The 17,367-nt window shown below is 42.6% G+C and overlaps 1 protein-coding gene across 5 annotated transcripts in view; it reads left to right on the top strand.

The window, feature by feature from the left end:
* Positions 1-15,329, top strand: part of GUCY2C (guanylate cyclase 2C) — a 114,840-nt gene extending 99,511 nt beyond the window's left edge. For all 5 annotated transcript variants that reach the window (XM_082635093.1, XM_082635097.1, XM_082635096.1 and 2 more), the window contains 6 exons: positions 3,674-3,866; positions 7,244-7,418; positions 10,960-11,058; positions 11,586-11,680; positions 13,271-13,347; positions 14,462-15,329. In XM_082635093.1, coding sequence (XP_082491219.1) covers positions 3,674-3,866; positions 7,244-7,418; positions 10,960-11,058; positions 11,586-11,680; positions 13,271-13,347; positions 14,462-14,636 — 814 coding nt within the window. In that variant the 3' untranslated portion in view covers positions 14,637-15,329. The remainder of the gene's footprint in view (positions 1-3,673; positions 3,867-7,243; positions 7,419-10,959; positions 11,059-11,585; positions 11,681-13,270; positions 13,348-14,461) is intronic.
* The last annotated feature ends 2,038 nt before the right edge of the window (positions 15,330-17,367 follow it).

Consider the following 17,367-nt stretch of genomic DNA (forward strand, 5'->3'; position numbering starts at 1 on the left):
TTAGAGTGGTTTCTATCAGTCTTATTTTCTACTTCTATGACACTGTGAACTAAAGAAGAAGAATTTTTAAAAATCAAAGATGAAGAAGGAGACCAAAAAATTTGTTTGTTTCAATAATAAGTTATAGGTAAAATCTCTAAACCTTCAGAAATAAACTGCTCACCTTCAGACTGAGTTGGAGTGTATTAAAATAAATTATGCTATTTCCCACCAAACATTTTAATTTAGTGCTGATTTAAATATAACATGTTGTTACTTAGTGCATTTTAGTCAAGTTTATATTGCATGATAAAATATGAGAAAAAAAATTTTTTTAATTCATGTACCTTGCTAAGCCTTGTCCTGGTTTGCACTGTCTAAATAGCTAGAAGAAAGAGGTTGTTTTCCAGTGGTTTTGTGGTGCCATGGAAGGAGCATGGACGGTAGAGTTAAAGTGACCTGGGTTCCAGCACCTCTTGGCCACTTCTGCTAAGTCTGGGACCTTAGGCCAGTCACTGTCTCTCCCCAGTCCAAAAATGGAAATTAAAGTTTTCCTACAGAATCTGTGAGCTTTAAGGCATTTTCAGGCACTAAGTGTTAATCTCTTTGCTTTCTTCTGTCTGCCTCAAAGTAGAGGCCAAATTACAAGAAGTGGGAGCATCTTTAGTGGAGAAGGTATGGTCCCACTCTCCCCAGGTGTCTCATCACACAGGCATCTATGGGCTCATCTCAATTTTGTGAAACAATATTACAACCATGACAGAAGAGAAAGAAATTAAGGTTGAAATCCCAGTTTAACGTTTCATAAGTGTTGGTCCTCAGGTAATAACTAAGAAATGTTAAGATAAGCAAGAAATTAAAATGTGAACAGCTGGGAAATAGGTTGGACCAAGGGACCCACAACTGTCACAAGTGAGAGGTAATGTTCTCTGCTCAATGAATGATAAACTGTCCTCTTAGATTAAGGATAAGCGAGGCAGTGTCGCATTGGGTGAAATCATGGAAACTGAGGTCAGCTAGGCCTGACTTCAAATCATGGTTCCACCACCTACTTGTGATCTGCAGCCTTGGACAAGTTACCTAAACACTGCAAGCCTCAGTTTCCCATCATAGGCTGGCTCAAAGAATCCTCTAAAATAATGTGCACAATATAAGGTACTTAGCACAGTGTCTGTAACGTCCATGGTTGTTATTACTATGCATAGTAGTTACGACTTTTATATATTACTTGCATTAATTATTATTTTATTTTGAACCCATGCTCATTGAGCATATCAGCTCTACATTAATAAAGGAATGATTTTGAGCTCATATGAGTTGTTTTCTAAATAAAGAAATAGTTTCTCTTCTACAAGCCTGAATGAGGAGGTAGGAGTTACACACAGGCCCTGTTCAGCCATCTGGCCCTGAAGAAAGCCTAATGCAGAACCCATGTGCCCTCAGCCTGGCATTGGTAACCTAGGCATAGGCTGGAGCCCTTATTATTCACTTTAGAGATGGCAGTTTCTGTTAGTGCTCTGTGAATGTTCTTTATATAATGCATCAGTCCTTGCCGGCCTTTCATGCTGAGTTGTGACAAAAACAACATCCTGATGATTTAGCTGCCTTCCCAGCTTTTTATCACTGATGGTTTTAACCAATAATGACACTCACGATTTGAAACAGCTGGCTCAGCACCGTGGATTTTTTCCTACCCTTGGTTCAGTGTGCCATGTTGACCACTAGACGGGAGATGTTCCTATTGGATCACCAAAGATTGTAGAGCAAGGGCTGCAATACACAATGACTACAGGGCAAGTCACTTTGATCATTTATATACAAGTTCTTTATATTTGCAAAGGAAAACTAAAATATACATGCATGATACCTAGAAGAATCCAAAATAAATATTACAGCAAAATTGTAAATAAGTTGCAGGTAGGAGCCAGATACTACTTAGACACTTATTTCACAGTACTCCTTGGGGTTTTGAAACAGGTTAAAATAGAAGTTTTTTCTACCTATGGAAAAAACTACCTACCTGTGGGAAGCACTTCTAAGACACCTACTCTGTATACTGTGTCAGCAAAAACCTGTTATCAAAGTTCACCAGGTTAAGTCATAGCCCTTCCTTCATTTATCCACCAACATTAGTTTCTCTCTCAGGTAACATACTATTTTCTAAGCTCATATGACTTTTCAGCTATAAGCAGTAAAATGAAGGGCAAAGATGGCGAAATATCCAATCTTATCATTAGTCTGTGTAGCCTCCAAATAATCTGCACCCTTCTATGGGGCACGTAAGGAACCACCACCCCAGACATGCCCCTGCGAATCTAACCAGCCACACGGCAGGGATGGTTTTCAAGTTCCCAAATTTCATCATTGTACCAACTGAAAGGACCTCCCTTGATGCTCTGAAGGTTCTCTAAATGTGTTTTGGGAATGCTTGTGGTTGATTGGCTGTCTGTTTTCCAGGAAAGTGCCAGACCTTCTTCCTTTACTACAGCCAGCACACCTCCAAATCTTCCCCATCACCCCGAGGATCCGAGGCCTGGGTTGTGGAGGAATGTGATGCAATTAAAAGCCTGAAGGGTGGGAGTTACTGAGTTCCAGCACTGGCTCTGCCCTCAGTGGCTCTGGGACCTTGTGCAAGTCATACTTTTTTATTTGGTTGGGGTTTTTTTGGCTGCACCTTGCAGCTTGTGGGATCTCAGTTCCCCGACCAGGGATTGAACCCAGGCCCTGGACAGTGAAAGCATGGAGTCCTAACCACTGGGCCACCAGGGAACTCCCCTTACTTTCTTTTTAAGCCTCAGCCTTCTCATCTGGAAAAGTAAGGGATTTTATGACCTCTGTCATACCTCCCAGCTTGCAGGCGGTCCCTACTCTGATCCTTTACCAAGTGATCCCAAAGGCAGACAGGGAACACGCAGCCTCATGTCAGCACCCCTCCACCCCATTTACTCAATGAAAAGGCAACTTGGCACATAAAGGAAGTGTGGCATCTCTTCTTGTGGTTCTTCTCTCTTAATTCTGAGTCTGATATACTGCTCTTTATATCTGTTCAACAGAGATATTCTAAGTTGCTTCTATTTGACTTGTGCAGTTTTAGCAGAATTTTAACTTGTTTACGTGGTAATTGATGTTGCTTTTTAAAGGACCCAATTCTGCTCCAAAATGTTTCAAATAAATTCAGGTTTAGAATATATCAAAATTCATTTTAAATACATTATTTCTTCATAGTGCTATTAAACAAGGCCACGTTAAATATGCCAGGGAAGTAAAACTATTTACTGATGAGAAAGTCAGATCTGAGAGCTGTCGTGAGTCAAGCTCTTACATCAATGACACACTCTCCTCGGCTTCTGGATGTAGAGCTCTATCTAGAAGAAGCTATCGATAGGTAAAAAGTGAGCAAGTATTAGGATTGTGTAGGTATTACAGTTATGTGTACATGTTTATTAGTGTTATAATCAAGTATTAAATTAATACTGAACCTCCTATTCATCTGAGGTCAAATACATGTGTTATGTGTGTGTGCAGTATATTCATACATTTGGTATATGCAACCTATCTTTGCTTCCTACACAATTCACTGGAAATCCCCAATTTTAGAATTCCTGGTGGACAAATAGTACTGTCTCAAAGATTTCTGCAGGGGAAGAAGAAATTTGCTGAAGTTGAAGGCCTTGTTTTTCGCTTCCTCATCTAGGCTGGTGGTCAAGTCTCTGAAGGAGAAAGGCATCGTGGAGCCTGAGCTATACGAGGAAGTTACAGTCTACTTCAGTGACATTGTGGGGTTCACCACCATCTGCAAGTACAGCACCCCCATGGAAGTGGTGGACATGCTCAACGACATCTATAAGAATTTTGACCACATTGTCGATCACCACGACGTGTACAAGGTAACCACTTCACCTAATAGGCTGAATGATGGTTCAGCCCCAGTCCTCTGTCGCTACCCACTAGCCCCTCTGCCCCAGGATTGGTTCCAGGACCCCCATGGATCCCCAAATCCCCAGATGCTCAAGTCCCTTGTATAAAATGGCATATTTGCATATGACCTATGTACATCCCCATGTACTTTAAATCATCTCTAGATTACTTATAATACCTAATACAATGTAGATGCTATGTAAATAGTTGCTGGAGTGTGGCAAATTGAAGTTTTACTTTTTGGAACTTTCTGGAATTTTGTTTAAATATATGTGATTCATGGTTCGTTGAATCCACAGTGCGGAACCTGTGGATACAGAGGCCAGCTCTACTCAGGTCTTGTCCTTTGTAATTTAAGATTTAATGAATTAGTGGTTGAATCTGAGCTAAAAGTGAAGGGAAGTGGAAGAATAAGAAGGGTCGTAAGTCGAAGTGACCTTGTGACTTTAAGGACCCATAGGAAAGACCCAACATACAGTCCAGCAGGAATGAATCTGGGGTGTTAAATTTAGGGAAAATGGTTTACTCTTCCATCATCTTCACAAAATGGGCAGTGTTTAGGCTGATTATGAATGAAGGAGAGAAGGCACCGGAGTTATTCTCAGGAGAATTGGAATCTTTTGTCGTTGTTGCTGAAGTAGCATGCATCATTCGAAGAAGAGTAAAGAACAGAGCTGGATCTGTTGCCTGACCAGGGTGCTGGCCAGTTCCGGGCTGATAATGTCTGAATCAGAAGAGTAAAGGAGAATTGCATTCCCACATTTTCATGTTGGAAAAGCAGCAGAGCATATGGAACAAGTAACTTCAGAATTAGAGCCCTTTATTCAAATCCCAGGTTGCCCCACCTCATTGCATGACCTCATAAAATATAGTATTTAATTTCAGCAAGTCTCAATCTACCTATCTGTAAAATGGCATAATAATACCTAACTCAATGGATTATTTTGAAGGTTACTGAGATAAACAATATGACTAAAACTCTGTATCCTTAAGTTTAGGGGTCATTCATGTAACAGTCTGTTATGACGGTTTTACCCACAGGGAGGACTTCCTTTTAGGATTTATCTTAGCCCAGTCCTCACCCTATGTAGATCAGAAAGCCATACTAACAAGAGTTCCCGTTGAATAGAAAATGATTATGCATTTTAGAGATACTCAGCAAAATGAAGTTAACTAACCAACACACGTGAACTATGTATATGATTATGAAAATAATATTAAAAGGGAGAACATTTATCAAAGAATAAATAGGTCTACTACCTATTACAAGAAAAGTGATTGCAATCATCATAGTACAAAAAAGTGTATTATGTCTTAGAGGAACCTATAATTTTTTTTAACATCTTTATTGGAGTATAATTGCTTTACAATGTTGTGTTAGTTTCTGCTGTATAACAAAGTGAATCAGCTATACATATACATATGTCCCCATATCCCCTCCCTCTTGCGTCTCCGTCCCACCCTCCCTATCCCACCCCTCTAGGTGGTCACAAAGCACTGAGCTGATCTCCCTGTGCCATGCAGCTGCTTCCCACTAGCTGTCTATTTTACAGTTGGTAGTGTATATATGTCCATGCCTCTCTCTCACTTTGTCCCAGCTTACCCTTCCCCCTCCCCGTGTCCTCAAGTCCATTCTCTACATCTGTGTCTTTATTCCTGTACTGCCCCTAGGTTCTTCAGAACCATTTTTTTAAAATATATATATTCCATATATATGTGTTAGCATACGGTATTTGTTTTTCTCTTTCTGACTTACTTCACTCTGAATGGACAGATTCTATGTTCATCCACCTCATTACAAATTACTCCGTTTTGTTTCTTTTTATGGCTGAGTAATATTCCATTGTATATGTGGGCCACATCTTCCTTATCCACTCATCTGTCGATGGACACATAGGTTGCTTCCATGTCCTGGCTATTGTAAATAGAGCTGCAGTGAACATTGTGGTACATGACTCATCTTGAATTATGGTTTTCTCAGGGTATATGCCCAGTAGTGGGATTGCTGGGTCGTACAGTAGTTCTATTTTTAGTTTTTTAAGGAACCTCCTACTGTTCTCCATAGTGGCTGTATCAATTTACATTCCCACCAGCAGTGCAGGAGGGTTCCCTTTTCTCCACACCCTCTCCAGCATTTATTGTTTCTAGATTTTTTGATGATGGCCATACTGACCCGTGTGAGGTAATACCTCACTGTAGTTTTGATTTGCATTTCTCTAATGATTAGTGATGTTGAGCATCCTTTCATGTGTTTGTTGGCAACCTGTATATCTTCTCTGGAGAAATGTCTATTTAAGTCTTCTGCCCATTTTTGGATTGGGTTGTTTGTTTTTTTGATATTGAGCTGCATGAGCTGCTTGTAAATTTTGGAGATTAATCCTTTGTCAGTTGCTTCGTTTGCAAATATTTTCTTCCATTCTGAGGGTTGTCTTTTGGTCTTGTTTATGGTTTCCTTTGCTGTGCAAAAGCTTTTAGGTTTCATTAGGTCCCATGTGTTTATTTTTGTTTTTATTTCCATTTCTCTAAGGGGTGGGTCAGAAAGGATCTTGCTGTGATTTATGTCATAGAGTGTTCTGCCTATGTTTTCCCTAAGAGTTTTATAGTGTCTGACTTTACATTTAGGTCTTTAATCCATTTTGAGTTTTATAATTTTTTTTTGTCAAATAGTTTGTAAAAAATGATAAGAGCCAAAGATGACTTTTCTGGTATTTAGAGATGTTCCTAAAGTTATATAAAACCATTCAGATTATTTCAACATTGATACAATTGTCATCACATCTGGATGATTCATATTATTATAAAGTACTTTCATATGGTTAAAATCCTTTATAGTGGGGACTTCCCTGGTGGTGCAGTGGTTAAGAATCCTCCTGCCAATGCAAGCAACATGTGTTCGAGCCCTAGTCCGGGAAGATCCCACATGCCGCGGAGCAACTGAGCCCGTGCGCCACAACTACTGAAGCCCGTGCACCTAGAGCCCGTGCTCCGCAACAAGAGAAGCCACCGCAATGAGGCCTGTGCACTGCAACGAAGAGCAGCCCCTGCTTGCCACAACTAGAGAAAGCCCGTGCGCAGCAACGAAGACCCAACACAGCCAAAAATTAATTTAAAAAATATTTTTAAAAAATCCTTTATAGTTGCTTTATCAACTATTTCACTAGGCTATAAAAACCCTGAAGAAATTAGCATAGAACTGGTCTTGAACTAGTCCCAGAAAAAGCGTACAGGGCCATGCTCATACTGAGTTCTCGAAAATTTTTGTATTTTTTATGTGACTAACTGCTTCTGTTTAATTTCTTGTGCCGTTAGAATGGGCAGATTCACTGATGAGAAACTACTTCCACAGGTGGAAACCATTGGTGATGCCTACATGGTGGCTAGTGGTTTGCCTAAGAGAAACGGCAACCGGCATGCAATTGACATTGCCAAGATGGCTTTGGACATCCTCAGCTTCATGGGGACCTTTGAGCTAGAGCATCTTCCCGGCCTCCCAATATGGATTCGCATTGGAATTCACTCTGGTATGTAGTTGAGCATTGCAGCAATCGAGAACCGTATGTACCTCTGTGCACCAGCTAAATCAGAAAGGTTAAAGGATCTTCAGATGTGATCAGTTTTCACATGAGGTTTACTCCTGCCAAATACGAAGTCCCGTTACACATCCTGACATAATTAGACCTATAATTAGTCTCCAGAGAGTTCTAGGAAACAACAGCCATGACAGCACTCACGGAATGATAAACACCAACCACAAACTAAAATACCAAGCTCCAGACTTCCTCTTTAAACCACCCTATTTACTATGTCATTTATCTCTTCCCCATTCCTCCCCCTCCCCCACCCCCAACTTCTGTGTACTTTTTTTCCACTAAACTATTACAGTATATTAAATGGATTACGTTCTCTACAGGGGGAAAACATATCTGGTCAGATCCCTACAATAAAAGGGCGTTTGTTCCCCCAACCCCTCAGTGGTACAGAAAGTACATGAATCACTTTAAAGACCGTGAAACTTATCCAACCTTGAATGTAGAGATTTGAGAAGATGAGTTACAAATACAGCAAGTCCCCTACATACGAACCTTCAAGTTGTGAACTTTTAAAGATGCAAACATGCGTTCGCGTGTCCAGTCATGTAAGTTAGTTCACATATCTGGCGTATGTTGTCACATGCGTGCATCCTCTACAAGAGGTTGTGCTTTTGTGTACTTTACTGTATAGCACTGTTTAGAGTACAGTAGTACAGTATCTTTATTTTGAGCCCAGGATGTCCAGAAGTGAGTGTAAAAGCAGCGGTGACGTAGCTGGTACTACTGTACTTTTCAAGGTACTGTACTGTAAGATTAAAAATGTTTTCTTTATTTTTTGTGTTTGTTTTTTATGTATTATTTGTGTGAAAAGTATTATAAACCTATTATAGTACAGTACTATATAGCCGATTGTGTTAGTTGGTTACCTCGGCTAACTTTGTTGGACTTACAAACAAATTAGACTTAACACACTCTCGGAACAGAACTCGTTCCTATGTAGGGACTTACGGTATTGCAGAAAAATATAGTGGTAGAGGAACTCAGAAGTCATCTAGATTAATCTTTTACAAGGCATAAATTATTCCAAGATAAGTAATAATATAACCACATTTAGAATAAATAATCCCAGGACTCCCTGAAAACTCAGTATTTCCAAAGTCAGCTCACTCCTTTATCAAATAGTTGTAATTGTTAGACAGTCTTTCCTTGTGTTAAAGTAAATCACATCTCCCTATAATTTCTTGTCATTGCCCCTTTTTCTGCCCTCCAAGCCTCACAGAAGACCCAGGGTAGAGAAAACCCAAGAGGTCACTCCCAGCTTTGTGGTGAGGGCCAGACAACTACATTTGCAAAAGTCATCCTGTATCCACCGTGCCTAGCACAGAGTCAGACAGTAAATATTTGGCTGAGTAATGAATCAGTGAGAGTCTCAGAGTGACAGTAAATAGAAGTTAAAAACTGCTGCTACATCTTTGACAGCCAGGAACATAGCTGTGGCCTTCCCCAGTCATGTCACAACCAAATTGTCGTAGATGTTTACATAGACACATAACGGAACTGTTCGGCATCTCCCTGACCCATCGCAAATTGTCGGGCCTGGAGGAGGGGACAGCAGCAGAACGGATGGAACCAGGGAGGGAGAATGGAGCTCTGGGTCCTGGTCCCCTCTCTTGTCCTCTGTGACCTACTCAATGCCTGAGTGACTGCCAGGGCCCAGGCACTGTCACATTGGGCTGGAATGAGAGTAAATAGTAGACCCATATACCGGGACGGGTTTATCCCTAAGAAATTAAAAGGTTGCAGTTAAATATTGATAGTTGAAGACAAAACATAATATCTGCAGGCATTGTCCACCTCCAGGCCCTTCCCAGTTTTATCATTCCATTTTTGAAGTGACTAGTCAAGACACAGCCTTGGGAAGCTCAGAGATCTTTTTTTTTTTTTAATGTATTTTATTGAAGTATAGTTGATTTACAATGTGTTAGTTTCTGGTGTACAGCAAAGTGATTCATTTATACATACATACACTAGTTTGCATCTGCTAATCCCAAACTCCCAGTCTGTCCTTCCCCTCATCCCCCCTCCCCCTTGGCAACCACAGGCTGTTCTCTATGTCTGTGAGTCTGTATCTGTTTCGTAGATAAGTTCATTTGTGTCATATTTTAGATTCTGGGAAGCTCAGAGAGCTTCTAATCAAGTAGCTGCTGCTGTTTTTGCTTGTTTTTTTATTTCTTTGTGGTTTGTTTTGTTTTTTGCATTGAACCTAACAGAGGAGGGTTCAGTATTTTTATTTTTTCAGTGTTCATAAACAGAGTATTTGTAGGACGAATCTATCAAGAAACTCATAGAGGTCAAAACCCAATCAGCCAACCATAAAATCAATAGTTACCTCTATCCAAAACCCGATTTTGCGGTTTCTGAGTTAATCTTTAACTTCTAAAATTTTAGCCCTTTGCATTCCGTCATTCCACACAAATGCTTGCTTGAGCAAACCCCTCTTTCCTACCTGATACGCCACTGTGCATCGCCTTGCCTTGGCTTTTGTTCTTCTTTTTGGGGTATCCCTGTGCCACAGGCTCCCCATTCTGTATTCACATGGTGCATGAAATGCTCAGGGAAGAAGATGCCAAGTCCTTGTCTTCTGGGTCTTCCATCATCAGGCCACCAATGCCAAAAAGGCTACTCTGACTTAAATAAAAATAGAATAAAACAAACTTGGCCCACTGAGCCTTCGAGTGTACTGTGCCCTCCAGCAGTTCAGCACTCCGGGCTGTGTGGCTGGAAGAGGAAGCAAGCAGTGGGATAGTCTTCATCCTTCCTGAGAACCTTCTATTTAATATATTAGAGAGGGGGACTTCCCTGGTGATCCAGTGGTAAAGAATCCACCTTAACAATGCAGGGGATGCAGGTTCGATCCCTGGTCAGGGAACTAAGATCCCACATGCTGCGGGGCAGCTAAGCCTGCTGAGCTCACGCACCTCAACTAGAGAGCCCGCGTGCTGCAAACTACAGAGCCCAGGCGCTCTGGAGCCCACGTACCACAACTAGAGAGAGGAAACCCACACAGCACAACTAGAGAGAAGCCTGCGCGCTGCAACAAAAGATCCCGTGTGCCACAACTAAGACCCAGTGTGGCCGAAAATAAATAAATAAATACATACATACATACATACATCTTTTTATATATATATATATATGGATATATCCATATATATATATATATATATAATTTCAAGGAGCACTTTACACCTCTGTAGCCTGGATCTCTGGATGCCTTGTTTCTTGCCAATGCGCTTCTCTGTGCTAGAGCAAAATACTTTCTGAAAGTGTGATTTGGATAATGGTGCTCCTCCATTGAATACATTGATTTAAAGCAAAAGTCACAGGTCGCATTTCCCACCTTGAACCGCTTCTCCATGAAATGAGGTATCGTGCATCGTGACCCTGAGAAGAGGCCTGCCCCCTTCCCCCACCCCGCCACTCCACTCTGTGACTTCTGTTGATTCCACCTCTTGCTTTCTGTCCCTCTCAGGTCCCTGTGCTGCCGGAGTTGTGGGCATCAAGATGCCCCGTTATTGCCTGTTCGGAGATACAGTCAACACAGCCTCGCGGATGGAATCCACTGGCCTCCGTAAGAAGGGAGAGTGCTTTTCTTAGAGGACAGAGATTCTGTCTTCCAGCAGAGGGGAATTGTAGGATAAAATGCAGAATAAGTGCCAGTGAGATGAAGAATGACTCTTCACACTGACTGGCCGTGAGCCTGGGTCAATCCGGTCCTTGCTACAAATTGCCGTTTACTGATAACTTTTTTTTTTTTTTTTTTTGTGCGATACGCGGGCCTCTCACTGTTGTGGTCTCTCCCGTTGCGGAGCACAGGCTCCGGACGTGCAGGCTCAGCGGCCATGGCTCACGGGCCCAGCCGCTCCGTGGCATGTGGGATCTTCCCGGACCAGGGCACGAACCCGCGTCCCCCGCATCGGCAGGTGTACTCTCAACCACTGCGCCAGCAGGGAAGCCCTAAGTGTTTTTTTTTTACTACAATATCTAAGCTGCCAAGAGCACCTGTAATAAATATTCTGGCTCAAGGGGGAACAAATGGAGCCGTATAATAGCTTTCAAAACGGATGAGATTTTTATTTATCTATTTTGCATTTCCAGCCTTGAGAATTCATGTGAGCGGCTCCACAATATCCATCCTGAAGAGAACGGAGCGCCAGTTCCTGTATGAAGTGAGAGGAGAAACGTACTTAAAGGTAAGGAATCCACAGAGACAACACCCAGAAGAAAGCTCTCACCAGCACCCGGGGGATGCCTCCTTTGAGACTGGATAGCCAATGTTCAGTATACTGATGAGCATGAGAATGAAGAATGCTATCCTGTTCTCCCCGCAATGATCACCCACTCTCCCCTGTAGGAGAAGCTACCACCAAAGACTATAAACTCAGAACTTTCCTTTACTCCAAAGACCCCTTCTGATGTTTTGAACTATGGCCACTATGTTATAAAATGCCACCACCATTTCTTTCACCTGTATCCAGGTTTGTCCACAGTTCCCCCTGCACTCCCAAGAGCTAAGTCTATTGCAGGACTACTTTAGTCAAAGTCCCCCTCTCCCCACTTATGTCCTCGCTTTTACTGCGAGATGCTGCTACTCTCTAAGGCCACCTTTCTTGCTGTACTTTTCTGAGGTTCTGGACCAGTGAACCTCAAGGTGTGGCTCCACATTCTGACTCAGCATCATCCGGGCACTTGTTACAATGCAGATGCCTGGACTCCCCCCACAGGCCTGCTGAGTCAGACTCTCCTTGGGTGTGGATCAGAAATCTGTACTCGAAACACGTAGTCTACGTGACTGTGATGCACAGGGAGATGTAAGAATCCCCGTTTCAGATGTGCCATGCTGCCCCGCACATTTAGAACAGCAGCCCTCGAGAGCCACCGCGCGTCTTCAGGTGGCCCACTGGCTGCTAGTTGAAGGCAACCGCACTCACAGTTGGTCTGAAGCCAATGATCAGCCAAGACCATCTGCTTCTACTAGTCATGGGGCCGCTGGCCTCTACTCTGACGGCAACTGGGAAAGCTTCCTTTTAGGTAGTTGTGTCCGAACATCACACTCGCTTTTTTAATTCTCCGTAAATACATTTTCTGCAGGGTGTTCCCCCCAAAACAGAAGTGGTCTAAGGATTATTACAGTCCAAACACAGCCCCAAACCACGATTGTTTTGAATGAGTGATTTTTAAAATTACAAACATCCAGTCTCCTTTTCAAATACAAGCTCTAGCAAAAACAGAATTGCCTGTGTTTCCCTTTATTTTATAGCCTACAGATGGGCCCAGCCAGTGGTACTTAGTGAATGTTTATTACAATGCACATGCGTTTATAATTTACACACTTAAGGTGGGGAAACTGTGGCACAAGTTTCGTGGCAAAGTTTTGGGACAAAAAGGGCCAGAATAGAACGTAAACGACAGAAACCAGTTGGATTCGTTGGCGTAGCAGGATTGCAGATGAATGTTCTTCCTTCTTCATTTAGAGCTCTTGTGCTGTTGCTGTGGTGATATTTTGAAATATCTTTTGGGGAAAAAAGAAAATTCTACTTTGAAAAAACACATCTGGTGGATGAGAGACTTATTTTTTAACAGGCACTTAGAAATAAAGATCGATCTACAGATAATGCAAATCATATCAGGAACAGGTGCTGTCCTGAAATACAGGCACTGATGAGAAACTCAGAGGTGAAATGTCTTTTGGAAACGGATACTTGTCAGAACGGTGGGTCAGAACGATGGGCTAGAGCCGACTGTCTTGGTCTTCATGGCACACACCTTTCTTTTCTCTCTAGGGAAGAGGAACTGAGACCACCTACTGGCTGACGGGGGCGAAGGACCAGGAGTACAACCTGCCAACCCCTCCGACCGCGTAAGCTGCCTGCGGCTGTGATGGGGAGGGGTGGGGGAGGGGAGGTCTTGGCTTTGTAAGTTGTGCTGAGTGCAGCCGGTTTAACTGTGGTCGAGTGCTTTGCCAGTGGCAGTGATGCAATGAATACAAGGTGAGAGACTACACATATGAAAAAGCTTAGAAACCTCCCTTCTCTGACTGCTAGAGGGTTTCAGGCCTGCTCAGGAGACCAGAGGACAGTTTAGGGCTCCCTCCCTGCCCCTCTGGTCGTAACAAAAGTAGAGCAGTGGAGCACACTGTACTGCATTGCCTCCCGTGCCTGCACTGCTCTGCCGAGTCACCCGATGAAACAGGAACGCCCCCAGCTCCAGGACTGCGGGTCTGGGTTTTCACATGGAGCGTGTGTTCCCCGTGAGATGAGGAAGACAGGTTTCTGGTCCAAGTAACCGGTTTCAGTTCCCCTAAAGATGACTCAAATGGTCTTCCAGTTGCACCTTGGCCACTGCGATCAGTCACTGTGGCCATTGGAATGGCTTTTGCTGTGGTGGAGAAACCCTGTTTTGCAGACTCCTAGACGCAGGACCCAGACACATGGGGAAGACTGTAGAGATGCCAAGACAACCCAGATCGTCCCTGGGTCACGGGGGACCTGGCCCCTTATTAAGAGCACCCCAGGGCCATTCTAAACTCTTGAAACCCTCCACCCATTGTGAGCCCTCCCCAGACAAGCCACACTCCTAGGAAGGCGTGGGACCAATGCGTTTTCAGAGTTTCGTGGTGGCAGGGGCCTAGCACCCTCCTGGCTTCCTTTCCCCGCCCTGCAGAGGTATGTGTAAACCTAACCATGCCTCCGAATTCCGCAGCATGTTGTTTCACTTTGAAATTGAAATATATCAATAATTTCCTGCTCGAAATATATCCTGCTTTTCCTACAACTACACAGAGCAGGGATGACAGATCTTTAAGCTCATCAGGGGAAGGCAAGGATCATTTTGTGTTCTCTGGACTTCCTGTGTTCAGCCCAGAATAGGTGTTCAACAAGTATTCAGTGAATGGAACTGGCGGTTCTGGAGCTGAGGGATAGTCTGTATGAATTGCTGAGAAGATCCGTTTTCCCTCCGCACTCTCTCTCCAGGGAAAACCAACAGCGATTGCAAGCCGAGTTTGTAGACATGATTGCCAGCTCTTTACAGAAAAGACAGGCCTCAGGGATAAGGAACAGAAAACCAACCCGGGTAGCCAGCTACAAGAAGGGCATCCTGGAATACTTGCACCTGAACACGACAGACAAGGAGGGCACCCACTTTTAAACCTCAGTGAAGTCTAAGGGCTCAGGCAAACTAAGCCCAGCTGTACTTGGGCAACAACCTCAAGTGTCCTGAAGCTTCCATTTCCCTGACACCTCAGTGGAACGGAAGAAGACTTCGATGCAACCTCTTCAGCCTCGGCTGCCCTGTCTGGAACATAGACTTGCTTCTGTGAATCAGATGTGTGCCCTCAGGGCGATAATTACCTTTTACTCTGGGGCCCAATCTCAACAGTTACCCCAGGGAGCTTCGACCTGGGAAAGAAGAGGAATGAATGTACCATCTCAAAGTTGAGGAGATTTTGTTCTTATTTCGCCTATTTTTGTTTTGTTTTGTTTTGTTTTGTTTACTGGCTCTTTTTCCTTCTGTATTCGTGATAGGATTCTTTTTTTAATTGTCACAATTATATTTTAAGTACTTTGTCTCCATTAAATTATATTTAACTCGTAATTTTTGCAGAAAATATGCAGTATATGAGGTAGGAATAAAAGTTAAGTGTTTCCTGGGTCTGTGGATGTGTTTCCATCTATTCCACCCATTTTTCCTTGAATGCACCATCCATCGCCTTGCACTCACTGAAAAACTGACTTAATTCCCCTGCACTGAAGGAGGGCAAAGCTGGCATCATTGCTCAGGGATACGAACCTTGACGTTTATCATTACCTGTGTGCATGTGGGAATTTTGTGTCTAGCCCTCTACCATAGGAGCTGTTTAAGACCTGGGCTAAATTCAAATCCTGTTTACCTGTAAAGACACATTACTTCAAACTCTGCAAATATCCCCCTTTCACATCCAGCAGCAATCTCTTGCCCCTTCTAATGGCACTCTAACATGACTCGTCTGCTTGAAATCTCTGGGGAAAGGACAAAAGTCAGGTTGAGTAGACTAGTATCAGCAAGGGCAAGAACAAGCATGTAACACCCTGGCACTAAACCACTAAAACAACTGCTCTAACCACATCATGCCTCCCCAGGCCTCTGCCACAAAAGCCACCCCAGAGATTAAGAAACAGGTTATGTCTTCTCCATCACCTGGAAAAGCAGACAATCAAAAAGTAATAGGGCTTCCCTGGTGGCGCAATGGTTGAGAGTCCGCCTGCCGATGCAGGGGACACGGGTTCGTGCCCCGGTCCGGGGAGATCCCACATGCCGCGGAGCGGCTGGGCCCGTGAGCCATGGCCGCTGAGCCTGCGCATCCGGAGCCTGTGCTCCGCAACGGGAGAGGCCAAAACAGTGAGAGGCCCGCGTACCACAAAAAAAAAAAAAAAAAAGTAACAAATTATCTCCTGATATATAGGTTGAACACGTAATATGCAGCAAGAGTCCTTCCTTGGAATCTGGAAGTTTATAATCTGTCTGTGCCTCTGTATCCAGCACAAGGAGACTTTATACACAGGGATGAGGTCATGGCATGGAAGTTCTTGGTCATTCATTCATTCAGGAAACATATTTGACCTTCTCCTCTTATTCCAGGGACTGGGCTTAATGTAGGCGGTAGAGACATACAGTCTCTGCCAAACCTTGAATCTTATAGGAGAGAGAGAAATGGAAAGAGATAATTGGGTGTGGGGACCAAGCAGCATCCTTGACAACAGGCAAACTTAGCAACTCTAAGGTCAACCAGAAAATTGTTTTTAATGCTCACAGGGCATTGATGAAAAACTTCTCAGTTGAAGGCTCCAGTGTTTGTATTCTATTATAGACTCTACATGGTTGTGAAGTATTTCTTGACCTTTAAACAGATGTGTGGCCTCGGCTTGTCCACTTAACAGTGTGGATGTATAACACCAGTGATGACAGTGACTAAGAATGGTACCAGTCAAATTCCTTCTCTGCTCTTTTCTAGCTGTAAATTAATTAATGTCTCCAAGCCTCTGTTTCATTAATAAATCATTAATCATAATATCCACCTCAAGGAGTTGTTATAATGATTTTTTTAATGAAATTTGTCAAGAACCTAGCACAGTGGTTCATATAGTAGATTTTCAACATATAACCTCTACCTTCAGTTTTTCCCCCCCTCTCTCTACTTGCTTAATTAGTCAAAACTAAAGCATTTCAAACACAGGACTTTCATGTGCAATAAGCATACTTAAGATGATTTTTTTCAAGAATTGATTATAGAATTTTTCAAATGTACACAAAAGTAGAGAGAATAGCTTATGAATCCCCATCGAGTCACCATCAGTTTCAAGAATTACCAATATTTTCCCAATCTTGTTTCATCTATCTTCTACCAACTTTGTTTGTTTTACCAGATTGTTTTAAAAGAACTTCCAATATCCTTTCTTTCACCTATAAATACCTCAATACATCTTTTTTTAAATTTTTTTTATTGAAGTATAGTTGATAGAAAATGTGTTTCAGGTATACAGCAAAGTGATTCAGTTTTATATGTACATATATATATATATATATAAACATATATATATATTCTTTTTCAGATCTTTTCCATTATAGGTTATTACAAGATATTAAATACAGTTCCCTATGCTATAGGTCCTTGTCGTGTATCTATTTTATATATAGTAGTGTGTATCTGTTAATCCCAAACTCTTAACTTATCCCTCTCCCCCCTTAACCAGTTGACGAACAGTTTATGTAAAGGGTCAGACAGTAAATAGTTCACACTTGGTAGGCAACCCTCTCTCTGTTGCAACTACTCACCTCTGCTGTTGTAGCACGAAAGTCGCCATAGACAGTATGAAAGGCCATGGGCAGGATGTGTTCCAAT

This window comes from Mesoplodon mirus (genome assembly GCF_964341445.2).
Source record: "Mesoplodon mirus genome assembly, chromosome: 11".
Taxonomy (NCBI): domain Eukaryota; kingdom Metazoa; phylum Chordata; class Mammalia; order Artiodactyla; family Ziphiidae; genus Mesoplodon; species Mesoplodon mirus.